Here is a 14,964-nt window from a genome sequence, read left to right as displayed (position 1 = left end):
AGAAGGTTATTTAATTTCCATGTATTTGCATGGTTTTAAAGGTTCCTTTTGGGGTTGATTTTCAGTTTTATTCCACTGTGGTCTGAGAGAGTGTTTGATATAATGTCAGTTTTCTTAAATTTATTGAGGTTTGATTTGTGGCCTATCAGTGGTCTACCTTGGAAAAAGTTTCATGCACTGATGATGAATAGAATGTATATTCTGTGGTTGTTGGGTAGAATGTTCTGTAAATATCTGTTAAGTCCATTTTTTCCAGGGTATAGTTTCAATCCATTGTTTCTTTGTTGACTTTCTGTCTTGATGACCTGTCTAGTGCTATCAGTGGAGTATTGAAGTCCCCTACTATTATTTTGTTACTGTGTATCTCATTTCTTAAGTCTAGTAGTAATTTATAAATTTGGGAGCTCCATTGTTGCATATATATTTCAGATTGTAATATTTCCCTGTTGGACAAGGCCTTTTATCATTATATAATGTCCCTCTTTGTCTTTTTTTAACTGCTGTTGCTTTAATGTTTGTTTTATCTCATATAAGAATAGCTACTCTTGCTCGCTTTTGGTGTCCATTTGCATGGAATATCTTTTTCTACCCCTTTACCTTAAGTTTATGTGAGTCCTTAGGTGATAGGTAAGTCTCTTGAAGACAGCAGATAGTTGGTTGTTGAATTCTTATCCATTCTGCAATTCTGTATCTTTTAAGTGGAGCATCTAGGCCCTTTACATTCAATGTTAGTACTGAGGTGTGAGGTACCATTCTATTCATTGTGCCATTTGTTGCCTGTATACCTTGTTTTTTTTTTATTGTATTTTTGTTTTATAGGTCCTGTGAGATTTATGTTTTAAAGAGGTTCTGTTTTGATTTATTCCCATGATTTGTTTCAAGATTTAGAGCTCCTTTTAGCAGTTCTTGTGGTGCTGGATTGGTAGTGGCAAATTCTGTCAGCATTTTTTTGTCTGGAAAAGACTGTATGTTTCCTTCATTTATGAAGATTAGTTTTGCTAGGTACGAAATTCTTTTTTTTTTTTTTTTTTTTTTTTTTTTAGACAGAGTCTTGCTGTCGCCCAGGCTGGAGTGCAGTGGCGCGATCTCAGCTCACTGCAGGCTCCGCCCCCCAGGGTTCATGCCATTCTCCTGCCTCAGCCTCCTGAGTAGCTGGGACTATAGGCGCCCGCCACCTCGCCCGGCTAATTTTTTGTATTTTTAGTAGAGATGGGGTTTCACTGTGTTAGCCAGGATGGTCTCGATCTCCTGACCTCATGATCCGCCCGCCTTGGCCTCCTAAAGTGCTGGGATTACAGGCGTGAGCCACCGCGCCTGGCCGCTAGGTACGAAATTCTTGACTGATAATTGTTTTGTTTAAGAGGCAGAAGATAGGTCCCCAATCCCTTCTAGCTTGTAGGGTTTCTGCTGAGAAATCTGCTGTTAATCTGATAGGTTTTCCTTTATAGATTAGTTACCTGGTGTTTTTGCCTCACAGCTTTTAAGATTCTTTCCTTTTTCTTAACTTTGGATAACCTGATGACTATGTGCCTAGGCAATGATCTTTTTGTGTTGAATTTCCCAGGTGTTCTTTGAGCTTCTTGTATTTGGATGTCTAGGTCTCTAGAAAGGGTGGGGAAGTTTTCCTCAATTATTCCCCCAAATATGTTTTCCAAACTTTTAGATTTCTCTTCTTCCTCAGGAATACTGATTATTAGATTTGGTCATTTAACATAATCCCAGACTTCTTGGAGGCTTTGTTCATGTTTTCTTATTCTTTTTTTCTTTGTCTTTGTTGTATTGGGTTAATTTGAAAACCTTGTCCTCAAGCTCTGAAGTTCTTTCTTCTGCTTATTCGATTCTATTGCTGAAACTCTATAGAGCATTTTACATTTCTATAAGTGTGTCCATTGTTTCCTGAAGTTTTGATTGTTTTTATTTATGCTATTTCACTGAAGATTTCTCCCCTCATTTCTTGTATCTTTTTTTTTTTATTTCCTTAAATTGGACTTTGCCTTTCTCTGGTGCTTCCTTGATTAGCTTAATAACTGACTGTCTGAATTCTTTTCAGGTAAATCAGGCATTTCATCTTAGTTTGGATCTATTGCTGGTGAGTGAGTGTAATTTTTTTGGGGGGTGTTAAAGAACCTTGTTTTGTCATAGTACTAGAGTTGGTTTTCTGGTTCCTTCTCATTTGGATAGGCTCTGTCAGAGGGAAGGTCTAGGGCTGAAGGCTGTTGTTCAGATTCTTTTGTCCCATGGGGTGTTCCCTTGATGTCGTACTCTCCTTTTCCTACAGATGTGGCTTCCTGAGAGCTGAGCTGTAGAGATTGTTCTCTCTCTTCTGGATCTAGCCACCTACTGGGTCTAACAGGCTCCAGGCTGGTACTAGGAATTGTCTGCACAGAGTCCTATGATCTGAACTGTCTATGGGTCTCTTAGCTGTGGATACCAGCACCTGCTCTGCTGGAGGTGGCAGGGGGGTGAAATGGATTCTCTGAGGGTCCTTACTTTTTGTTGTTTAATGCACTATTTTTGTGCTGGTTGGCATTCTGCAGGGAGGTGGCCCTTTCAAGAGAGCATCAGCTGTGGTAGTATGGGGAGGATCAGGCAATGGGTGGGCCCTAGAACTCCCAAGAGTATATGCCCTTTGTCTTCAGCTACCATGGTGAGTAGGGAAGGACCATCATATAGGGGCATGGCTAGGGCACGTCTGGGTTCAGACTGTCCTTGGGTGGGTCTTGTTGCGACTGCTGTGGGGGATGGGGGTGGGATTCCTAGGTCAATGGAATTATATTCCCAGGAGGATTATGGCTACCTCTGCTTTGTCATGCAGGTTATCAGGGAAGTGGGGGAAGGCCTACAGTCACAGGCCTCACCCAGCTCCCATGCAACCCAAAAGGCCAGTCTCACTCCGTCTGTGCCCCACCCAACAGCACTGAGTCTGTTTCCAGGCGGTGGGCGAGCAGGGCTGAGAACTTGCCCCAAGCTACCAGCCTCCCAGCTGCAAATGCAAATAGGGCTCTCATGCTTCCCCACCTGTGGAGTTTGCACACCAGATTCATGCCCTCTCCCAAGTTCTGGCCAGGAGATTTCTTGTTCGGTTGGAATTGTTACAAGGTTCAGCTGGAGGTTTCCTTCTCCCTGTGGCCTCTTCCCAGTACCTCTGGCAGCCCTACCTGAGGACCCCTGTGAGGCAAGGCAGAAATAGCTTCCTAGGGGACCCAGAGAGCCCACAGGGCTTTTCTCACTGCTTCCTCTACCCTTGTATTTTGTTTGGCTCTCTAAATTGACTCAGCCCCAGTTAAGGTCAGAATCTTCTCCAGTGATATACACCCAGTGAGGGTGTGTTTTCGGGGGCAGACAATCCACCTTTCCCACTCTCACAGTTTGGGTACTCAGAGTATTTGGGGTATTTCCCAGGTCCTACAGGAGCAATCCACTTCCTTCAGAGGGTCTATGGGTTCTCTTGGCTTTTCTGATTTATTCCTGCAGCAGTTCTGGAGCAAAAGTTCAGAATGCAAGACTCCACATGCTGCTCTGTCCATTTGAGTGGGAGGCTAAAACGATTTTTATTTAATGCCTGATTCTAGCTTAATTTTGATCCCCTTCCTGTATCCTTTCCCCAGCATTTAACTGTTTGCCTAGATCTGATCTCACACTTAGCTCCAAATCAGTCTAAGTTTTTCCAGCCTTAGACTGCTTGTTACAGTATCTGGCTTTACATTTGCCTCAAGAGTCTTAGAGTTGGAACTGCTGTGTGATCCTCCTTAAGGTCCTTGACAGTCTAGCCCCAGTCTGATTTACAAACCTCATCACTTGTACAAATTGTCCCCAACTTATCATGGTTCAATTTAGGATTTTTTGACTTTACTATGGGTTTACCAGGGTATTAAATGCATTTTTTACTTACAGTATTTGCAACTTAATACTTAATAAACCCAACTTAATGGGTTTATTGGGAGGTAACCCCATCTAAGTCAAGGGGCATCTGTAGTAGGTTGAATGCTGGTCTTAAAAAGATATGTCCACATCCTAACTCCCAGAACCTGTGAATGTTACCTTATTTGGAAAAATGTCATTGTTAATGTAAGTAAGGATCTTGAGATGAGATCATCTTGGATTATCTAGATGAGCCCCAAATCCAATGTCATTTTAAGAGACAGAAGCAGAGAAGACACAGGCAAAAAGGAGAAGGCCATGTGAATTTAGAGATTGGAGTTAGGCAGCCTCAAGCCAAGGAACAGCTGAAGCCACCAGGATGGAACAGTCTCCCTTAGAGCCTTCAGAGGGAGCACAGCCCTGCCAACACCTTGATTTTGGAGTTCTGGCCTCCAGAATTGTGAGAGAATAAGTTTCTGTTTTAAGTCACCAAATTTTTCATAATTTGTTAAACAGATCTAGGAAACTAACACAGATTTTGGACCAAAAAGTTGGGTGCTGCTGTAACAAATACTTCAAAATGTAGAAGTAGCTGTGGAGTTGGGCAGAGGCTAGAATAATTTTGAGAAGTTTGGTATTAAAAGCCTAGACTGCCTTGAGGAGACTGCAGAAATCTGGACATTAAGGGTGATTCTGCTGAGGGCTTAGAAGAGATTAAAGGGCATAGTTGAAAAAACTTCTCTCATCATAGAGAATACTTATATCATCCTGAAGAGAATTCCAGTAGAAATATGAACATTGAAGTCTGTTCTGGCCATGGCTTGGAAGGAAATGAGAGACACTGTATTGGAATCTAGAAGAAAGGTAACCCTTGTTATGTAGTGATACGATACTGGCTGACTTGGTTTCTACAGTTTGTGGAAAACATCTTGAAAGTGGTGAACTTGGATATGAGCTGAGAAGATTTCCAAGCAGTGTTTAAAGTGCTGCTTTGTTTCTCCTCGCTGCTTATATTAAAATGAGAGAAGAAAGAGATAAATTTAAAAAGGAACAGGTAAGGAAAAAGGAACCAACACTTGATGATTTTGGAGGTTCTCAGCCTATCCAGATTGTAAAGGGTGCTACAACTAGGAAACTCAGTGTTGGGAATGTGTGCTCTGGAGAGAAAGACAGGAACCTGGCAGGACAACCTTTTGCTGAACAGGTTAAGCATGTGATTCATGGGTCCCCTCAACCATCTCCCCAGAAGCTTGGTATAAAGAAGATGGGGATATCCAGGAAGGATCTGGGGAGGATCCGTGTAATGATGTGGCTCTTGGTGAAATATACAATAGTCTTACAAAGTTTTGTGGAATGTATTAGAAACACTATCAGCTTGGACCAAAAGAGACAGACAAGACAAAACGAAAGAAGGCTGTTGGACTTCCAAAATTCTATAGGCAGGAAATGGACTAATAGAGCTACTTGGCTGTAAACATTGTGCTGCCCTTTCAAGAAAGAAAGAATAACTCTGCAGGCAGAACCATGGCAGGCAGCACAGAGGGTGAAGCATCAGGCCACAGAGAGTTATTCTCAGGCTTTGAAACATAATGGAAATTTGCCCTGCTGCATTTTGAACTTGCCTGTGACCAGTGACCCCTTTATTCCTTCTGTTTTTTTCCTTTGGGAATTAGAGTGTCCATCCTATGCCTGTCTCACCATTGCATTTTGGAAACATAACTTGTTTTCTAGTTTCACAGGTGGACAGGGGAGAATTTTACCCCAGGATGGATCATACCCAGAGTCTCACCCATACATGATTTAGATGATAAAATTTGTAAATGAAGTTGATGATATTTACATGAGATTTTGGACTTAGAATTGATGCTGTAATTGGTTGAGTTTTTGGAGGTTGTTGGCAAGGGGAAATATATTTTATGTAGGGGAGGTGGATTTTGGGGGGCTAGAGGGTGGCTTGAATGATGCCCCCAACAAAAAAAGGGCAGCTTTTAGAATCTTTTGCATTAACTCTGCTCAAACCTTGACTTCAGACTTTTGGTCTCCAGAACTATGAGAGAATAAATTTCTCTTGCTGAATAGGTTAGACCTGTGATTCATGAATCCACTCAACTATCTCAGCAGAAGCCCAGTATAAACATGGTGTTATCCAGGAAAGATGTGTAGAGGATCCTTGGGTAGTGGTGTGGTAGCCGTAGGATAGTAATATATCATTCTGTTACAGTCTTCCTCATTGATACCTTACTTGTGGGCATACCGTATTATTCTATCTTGCCTGATACTTTCCCATGACAAAATTAATAACTTTCTATTATTCTCTCATAACATTTGGCCAGTATTTCTGTAATAATCCTTATTGTAAGGTATCATATATGCTAATCTCTGTTAAAAGGTGAGTTCGGAGACAAAACTGTTTTTTATTCATGTTTATTTTGCCAAGGCACAGTGCACAAAAGTTAGGTACTCAATAATGCTAATTCAACAAAAGGTACTTTTTATAGGGAAAGGTATACTTTAAGCCACCATCAGAATTACCTCTACAATATACCTTACTTGTGGAAACTAATTTGTCCTTGGAAAATCCAGAGAGGATGCTCAGTGTTACCTCATGTGCCTTATTGCTTTGTTGTGAACAAATCAAAATTATAGGAGGTCCTTTATTATATAAACTAAAATCTTTCTATACCTTTTATCTACTGATCCTCTCTTTCAGAACCAAATCTGTTTCTGTGTGTGACACATTGTGTGAGAATAGCGGGCCAAAAGCCTATAGTTTCTTCAACCACTGCACTTCAAAAAATTTATTTTATATAGTTCATTATTCTGCTTTCCTTCAATTTGTTTATGTTTCTCCTAAAATTGTAGGAAAATCAAAGAGGTTGAGAAGAGTAAGTGTGGAAGTAGAAGAATTGAAGAGCATTGAATAGGTTGAAGGAGCTGAGCAGATAGGAACTTAAGGAAAATAATGTGGGAGCAAGTAAGGGAAATTTCTAAGAATAATGCTTTAAATCCAAAAATTGAGCTTCCCAACCAAAATCTATAAATGCATACACACACACACACACACACACACACACAGATATTTTTTAGTTCATCCTGGAAATTTGAGTGCATAACTTGAGTATAGTCCTATGTAGGAAACAAAGATGAATAAGGTGTGTCCCCTGTATAAAGAAATTTATAATATAGTAAAATTTGCAGCCAAGCGCAGTGGCTAAGGCCTGTAATCCCAGCACTTGGGGAGGCCGAGGCGGGCAGATCATGAGGTCAGGAACTCGAGACCAGCCTAGCCAACATGGTGAAACCCTGTCTCTACTAAAAATACAAAAAATAGCCGCGTGTGGTGGCACATGCCTATAATCCTAGCTACTCAGGAGGCTGAGGCAGGAGAATTGTTTGAACCAGGGAGGTGAAGGTTGCAGGGAGTCAAGATTGTGCCACTGCACTCCCGCCTGGGCGACAGAGCAAGACTCTGGCTAGAGGTGGTTATAGGCTGAAGAGGCTAGCATTTTACAATATGCATACCTTAATTTGTACATCTGAACTGCAGTTATTCTACTTGTGTTGATCTGACTGAAAATATTTTTGAAATTCCACTTATAATTACTATCAAACTCTTTAGTGCGTATAAAAACACCCTTTGTAGAAATAACTGTTTTCTCTGGGCAGAATTTTTTGAAGAAATACACTTATTTGAGCCATATATTTTATAAGGCAAGTGAACAATTAGAAATGCCAGTTTGTTACCTTTACAAAAACTTTGTCCAGAAGAGTGAACTGGGCATGGTGGCATGTGCCTGTAGTCTCAGCTACTTGAGCAGCTGCAGTGGGAGGATCGCTTGAGACCTCCCAGGCTCAAGTAAGCCATGTTTGCACCACTGCACTCCAGCCAGTGTGACAAAGGGAGATACTGTCTTAAGCAAATGAACAAAAACGTTGTTCAAAGGTAATATCTTACCTTTTACCAGGTGCAGAAGTGGTTTAGATGGTCTCAAGGATGTTTGCTCCTCAGTGATTAATAATGAGTTACCAGTAAATGGCCTCTGAGATTCCAGAAGAGTTCCAAAAGTGCTTAGAGCAGTGATGTATTGGGGGAATAACTTCAAGTGAATACTTTTTTTTTTTTAACTTGAACTTTTAAGTTCCAGGGTACACATGCAGGATGTGCAGGTTTGTTACATAGGTAAATGTGTGCCATGGTGGTTTGCTGCACAGATCAAACTATCACCTAGGTATGAAGCCCAGCATCCATTAACTTTCTTCTTGATGCTCTCCGTCCCCTTGCACCTTTCCAACAGACTCCAGTAAGTGTCGTTACCCCCTGTGTGTCTATGTGTTCTCATCATTCAGCTCCCACTTGTAAGTGAAAACATGCGGTGTTTGGTTTTCTGTCTCTGCGTTAGTTTGCTAAGGATAATGGCTTCCAGCTCCATCCATGTTTCTGCAAAGGACATGACCTTGTTCATTTTTATGGCTGCATAGTATTCTGTAGTGTATATATACCACATTTTCTTTATTCAATTTCTCATTGATGGGGATATAGGTTGATTCCATGTCTTTGCTACTGTAAATAGTGCTGCAGTGGACATATGTGTGCATGTATATTCATAATATGATTTATATTCCTTTGGGTATACACCCAGTAATGGGATTGCTGGGTCAAATGGTATTTCTGCCTCTAGATCTTTGAGGAATTGCCACACTGTCTTCTACAATGGTTGAACTAATTTACATTCCCACCAACAGCGTAAAAGCGTTTTTTTCTCCACAACCTTGCCAGCATCTGTTGTTTCTTGACTTGTTAATAATCACCATTCTGACTGGTGTGAGATGGTATCTCATTGTGGTTTTGATTTGCATTTCTCTAATGATCAGTGATGTGGAGCTTTTTTTCATGTTTGTTGGCCGCATGAATGTTTTATTTTGATGTGTCTATTCATTGCCTTTGCCCACTTTTTAATGGGGTCGTTTGTTTTTTTCTTGTAAATTTGTTGAAGTTCCTTATAGACTTTGCATATGAGACCTTTGTCAGATGGATACATTGCAGAAATTTTCTCCCATTCTGTAGGTTGTCTGTTCACTCTGGTGATAGTTTTTGTTGTGCAGAAACTCTTTAGTTTAAATAGATCCCATTTGTCAGTTTTTGCTTTTGTTGCAATTGCTCTTGGCATTTTCGTCATGAAATCGTTGCTTGTGTCTATGTCCTGAATTGTATTGCTTAGATTTTCTTAGAGGGTTTTTTATAATTTTAGGTTTTACATTTAAGTCTCTAATTCATCTTGAGTTAATTTTTGTATAAGGTGTAAGGAAGCGGTCCAGTTTCAGTTTTCTGCATATGGCTAGCCAGTTCTCCCAGAACCACTTATTAAATAGGGAATCCTTTCATTGCTTGTTTTTGTCAGGTTTGTCAAAGATCAGATGCTTGTAGGTGTGAAGTCTTATTTCTGAGTTTTCTATTCTGTTCTATTGATCTATGTGTATGTCCTTGTACAAGTAGCATGCTGTATTGGTTACTGTAACCTTGTAGTATAGTTTGAAGTTAGGTAGCATGATGCCTCCAGCTTTGTTCTTTTTGCTTTGGACTGTCTTGGCTATTTGGGCTCTTTTTCGTATTTTCTAACTCTGTGAAGAATGTCAATGGTAGTTTTGTCACAGGATAAGGATCCTGTGATAAGGGTTTTGGCTTTGCCAGTCGGAAACCTGTATGGCTGGTAGCACCTTTGCCCGAGTTTTGCTGGGGCCTGCTGTGCTCATTTTGTCCACTCGGCCCAGCAGGCTATGCTCGGCTTGTGTTACTGGCCTGGATCCCACACCTGCCAAGGGCGAGCCAGGTGCAGGGTGGCAGTGAGTGTGTGAGCAAGCACAGGGTCTGGCCACTGCGCACAGCCAAGAGTGCCAGGTTGCAGTGGGGTGGGCAGCTCCGGGTACTTGCACAGGCGCCAGCTTTGTACAAGACTGTGGCTCGACCAGGCATACTGCAGGTGGCTTCCACTGCAGGCGGCTTCCACTGCAGGCACTGTGGTGGAATGCAGTGGCACCTGGAAGCTTGGAGATACCAGGAACCACACAGCCCTAAAGAGAGTGTCACAGCTCTGGCTCAGGGAGCCTGTAGGTCTGGGCTCCCCAAAGGGCTGCAGCTCTTCTGTCCTTTTCATTGCCTGCAATGTGATGAGTGGGGTGCGTGTTTCAGCCCTGTTTGTGTTACAGCTCTTTCAGTCCTGCCATTTGGTGAGTTCCAAGTTCTTGTTGCATGTTCAGGAAGAATGAGGCATGTAGACAACTGGAAGGTGAGCAAGGCAAAGAGGTGCTTTATTGAGAGACGGTACAGCTCTGAGGAGAACTGAAGTTGGTAGCTCCTTTCTGCTGGCAGGTCGTCCTGATGAGCGCAGCTGTCACTAGAGAGGAGACCTGGAGTGGGTAGCTCCTTTTCATAGGCAGGTCATTCTGTGGAGTCTGCAGCCCTCAGCAGAGAGGAGAAATGGAGTGGCTAGCTTCCACCTGCAGTCAGGTCATCCCGATGTCTGGGAGAGGACACCTGGAATGCGTAGTTCCTATCCACAGGCAAGTCATCTCATTATCTGCCTGAGTTTGGCTGAGTCGGGTTTTTATGGGCTTCAGACGGGGGTGGGGGGGTGGGGGAGGGTGGGGGTGGGGGGTGGGGAGGGTGGGGGTGGGGGGGTGTTACTGATTGGTCCATGGGAGGCCCTGGATAGGCTGGGACAAAAACACCGTAAGTTCTCACTGTAGTCCGTGGAAGAGGTAGCCCAGCCCCCAGGCTTCAGGTTGTCCTTAGCTTGAAGGTGGGGCTTCACCGGGGACCCATCCCTTTTTGGCCCATCTGCTCCCTGCCACCATTAACCTGCCATCTACTGTGTCCATGGCACCCAGGCTGTTTGCGTCATGGGCACCTTTCAGGCCTGTGCCAAGCTGCCCCCAGGCCCCTCTCGGCCTCCCTCCCATGCCCATTGGTGCCCAAAGTCTAGAGGGGGCTGAGGTGGTAGGGGGCTGGCATGTCAGCACTACCCCAAACGCATGCACACCAAGCCAGGTTGTGACAGCTTCTAGGCTCAGGTGCAACTTTGCTCTGAAATTGGAGCAGGGATTGGGAGCAGGGAGAGGCCAGGAAGCAGGAGCAGGCACTTTCAAGCCTGTGGTGGGACAGGGGGCTTTGCAGGCCCCTGAGAGTTCAGGGATGCCTTGGTCCACAGCTGCAGCTGGGTGGTTGCAGCTGCACCCAGGGAGTGCAGGGCTCCCACCCCGCCAACTCAGTAGGAGGCAAGCCTAGAGAGAAAGGTAAGGTGGGCAATAACAAGTAATCAGCACCATCTGTTTGGTGGCTGTTTTGTTTCTAGCTTAAATAGTTAACTTTATTATTTTTTTCTTTTCTTTCTTTTTTTTTTTTTTTTTTTTTGAGACGGGGTCTCGCTCTATTGCCCAGGCTGGAGTGCAGTAGCGCAGTCTCGGCTCACTGCAAGCTCCGCCTCCCGGGTTCACACTATTCTCCTGCCTCAGCCTCTCCGAGTAGCTGGAACTACAGGCGCCCGCCACCACGCCCGGCTAAGTTTTTGTATTTTTTAGTAGAGACTGGGTTTCACCGTGGTCTCAATCTCCCGACCTCGTGATCTGCCCGCCTCGGCCTCCCGAAGTGCTGGGATTACAAGCGTGAGCCACCGTGCCTGGCCAACTTTATTTGTTTTAGCTGTCCAGTGTTTTGTTCTGTGCAGAACTAAATCTTTCATTTATTTCATTATTTCCGAAAGGCTTTAAATGGCTTTGGCCATTTTTTCTTAAATACCATGGAAATTTCATTGGGCTTTATGGCCAAAGACATAGTGCAGTACACTGATTTCCTATTTTTAAAATTAAGATCTTTTCTGTTTTAAATAGTAAAAAAGATTTTCTACACAAGTAAAGGCAATAGATAATATAACTTCTATAAAATATTTATAGAACCAGTTTTTGTTTATGAAAAACAGGTGGTCTTTTTTTCTACTTTTTACCTTTATATAATGTTCTTAATTATCATTTTTGTATTTCTCAGTGGCATTTCATATGGCAAGATAGAATAAACTATCAATTTTTTAATTGTTGCTAATAACAAGGAAAAGCCAAAAGTAATTTCTCCTGAAGCCATTTCCTGACGTGATTATATGTTTATAGTTGAGAATGATATCTCAGGTAAGAATAGTCAGTGTGTGTTTTTCCAGTGTTATAGTAAATGGAAATTAGTAATTTGACATTAATTTTTAGGGGTTTTTGTTTTTGCCATAGATACAATTTGGTTCTTGAGTACAGTTTATAGTGTCTAAACCATTTTAAATTCCATCTGTTAACTGATTACTTTTATTTTTTTAATAGTGAATTTATGGCAGAAGAAAGTAATGAAAAATTTTGGCAGTTTTTGGAAACCGTAAAAGAATTAGCAATTTATAAGCAGACAGGTAGGTGATGTGTAAATTTTAACTTGTAAGATTTGTATTTATGTACACACATTGTAATGTTTATTATTTTTTAATGGTAATGGTTAAGTGTGAATGCTTCACTGGGTTAGTAAATCTGAATATTAAATTTGAAAGTGTGTTTTAATAGAAACCATTCTAAGCATCTGTTTCCAAAAATATAAGGTTTTAATACTTTATTATAAGATACCTCATATAATTAGTCATGTTTGGATATTGCATTCTCATCAAGAAGAAATCAAAATTGTTAGCTGGGCATGGTGGTGTGCATCTGTAGTAGCAGCTACTTGGAAGGCCCAAGGCCAGAGGATTGATTACTTGAGCCCAGGAGTCAGAAACTAGCCTGGGCAGTATAGCAAGACCCTGTTTCTAAAAAAGAAAAAATAAAAAATAAAAAAAATAAATTGGCCAGGTGTGGTGGCTCACACCTGTAATCCCAGCACTTTGCGAGACTGAGGCGGAGGATCACTTGAACCCAGGAGTTTGAGCTGTGTTTGTACCACTGCACTCCAGCCTGAGTGATGGAGAGAGGCCTTGTCTCCCCCGTCACCCCCTCCAAAAAAATTTAGTTTTCTTTTTACCTAGATTTCTTTGAAATAATAATTTTGCATCTAGTAATAGTACATTTTTTTTCTTTTTTAAAAGTAGACTTAATTTTTTTAGAGTAGTTATAAGTTCATAGCAAAATTGGACACAAAGTACAGAGATTTCCCATATGCCCCCCTTCCCCTACACATAAATAGCCTCCCTTGTTATCAACATCCCTCACTAGTGTGGTACATGTATATCTGTTGATGAACCTTCCTTGACAGATCCTTATTACCCAAGGTCCATAGTTTACATTAGGGTTCAATCTTGTTGTTATACATTCTGTGTGTTTGGGCTAATGTATACTGACATGTATATTGCATTTTTATTGGCAGAATACTTTGACTCTTAAACCATTAAAGAAACTTTTAATACCTCAAAAAGTCAGGTAACTAATATGCTCTCATTTCACTATCTGTAAGATAGTAATTTCTGTTTTTATATGTATATGAGAGTATATACCTATATATACATATATCTTCCTCAGAATTAAAAAGTGTTTATTAGTGTGTTTATTATTTTCCTATCTCTGCAGAGACTAGAATAGATGATGTGAGCATGGAATCCCTTAAGAGTAAAATCTTCAGCCATTTAGATATAGAGACATCTTCTTACTATTGGTGATTAAAATAGTTTATTATTTTGTTCCTGAGTGTAAATGTAAGATAAACTAAGTTTCAGATGTTTTAAATGCTCATTTACTGAAGCCTGTTTGGCTCAGGCAGCTTTGAAGTTCAGTGATTTTGTGATTTCACAAAGTAGATTTTAAAAATAAAGAGATCAGACATGCTTTTAATAACATTTTCAACTGAAATATTTCCAAAAGCGAATAATTTTTCCTTTCAAAATTTTTTCCTGAAAAAGCTTTTTAGTCGTAAGAAATGCTGGAGGTACTTTAGATGATGGGAATACAAAGATGAATAAATGTGTTCTACATCCTCAGGACTTCGTGATATAATGAAGGAGACTGCAAAACAGTGATGTACACTATTAGGTGATAAGAGCTTTAATTGGGGTGTGCATAACATGAAAACACATAAAAGAGGCACCTAGTCAGTGTTCCAGAGACAGCAAGACAGGATTTTCAGTGCTGAATGCTGGAGCTGAGTTTGAATGATGAGATTTAGCCAGGTAGTAGGGAACACAAATGAGTAGAAGAGACCGGAATGGAATGTGTGGAGGAACCTTGATCACTTAGTAACGTTTACTTTCAAATCATTAGGAAATTACTGTTTGTTGTCCTCATATTTGTCCTAGTAATCTTATTAATAGTTTTGGTAATTGAGGTAAAAATAGGCTAGATTAATATGTAAGGTTTTCATGGTTAATGTCAGGTATCCAAGATAGTTTAAAAAAACCTAACACCAAATCTCGTGTCTCTCACCTAAAATCCTCAATATATCTGAGGGTTGAACCTAAATTGTGTTAAAGTAAGAATTACTAGCGGGGCACAGTGGCTCACACCTGTAATCCCAGCACTGTGGGAGGCTGAGGTGGGCAGATCACTTGAGGCCAGGAGTTTGAGACCAGCCTGGCCAACATTGTGAGACCCCGTCTCTACTGAAAATACAAAAATTAGCTGGGCGTGGTGGTGCGGGCCTATAATCCAGCTACTCGGGAGGCTGAGGCACAAGACTCACTTGAACACTGGAGGCATAGGCTGCAGTGAGCCGAGATCACACCACTGGACTGCAGTCTGGGCAACAGAGTGAGACTCTGACTCAAAAAAAAAAAGACTAACACGTAAAATATAATTCTGTTGGCTTTATTTATAATGGCAGAGTCTAATGCATGTGGTGATATTATTGCTGACCTTGTTAAATGTGGAAAAGAATGGTACAAATGAGAAATATATTAATGAGCAGAGATTTTTTTTTTTTTGAGACGGTGTCTCACTATGTGGCCCAGGCTGCAGTTCAGTGGCATGATCTCGGCTAACTGCCAGCTCCGCCTCCCGGGTTCACACCATTCTCCTGCCTAAGCCTCCCGAGTAGCCGGGGCTACAGGCGCCCACCACCACGCCCAGCTAATTTTTTGTATTTTTTTTTATTAGAGACGG

The 14,964-nt window shown here is 41.5% G+C and overlaps 1 protein-coding gene across 1 annotated transcript in view; it reads left to right on the top strand.

The window, feature by feature from the left end:
- Positions 1–14,964, top strand: part of LOC100592830 (UDP-glucose:glycoprotein glucosyltransferase 2) — a 254,403-nt gene that overhangs the window by 9,313 nt on the left and 230,126 nt on the right. Inside the window, exon 2 of the mRNA XM_030813564.1 lies at positions 12,217–12,299. Coding sequence (XP_030669424.1) covers positions 12,217–12,299 — 83 coding nt within the window. The remainder of the gene's footprint in view (positions 1–12,216; positions 12,300–14,964) is intronic.

This window comes from Nomascus leucogenys, chromosome 5 (genome assembly GCF_006542625.1).
Source record: "Nomascus leucogenys isolate Asia chromosome 5, Asia_NLE_v1, whole genome shotgun sequence".
NCBI classification, from domain to species: Eukaryota; Metazoa; Chordata; class Mammalia; order Primates; family Hylobatidae; genus Nomascus; species Nomascus leucogenys.
The sequence above is the reverse complement of the archived record's forward strand: the minus strand, read 5'-3'. Positions and strand labels throughout refer to the sequence as shown.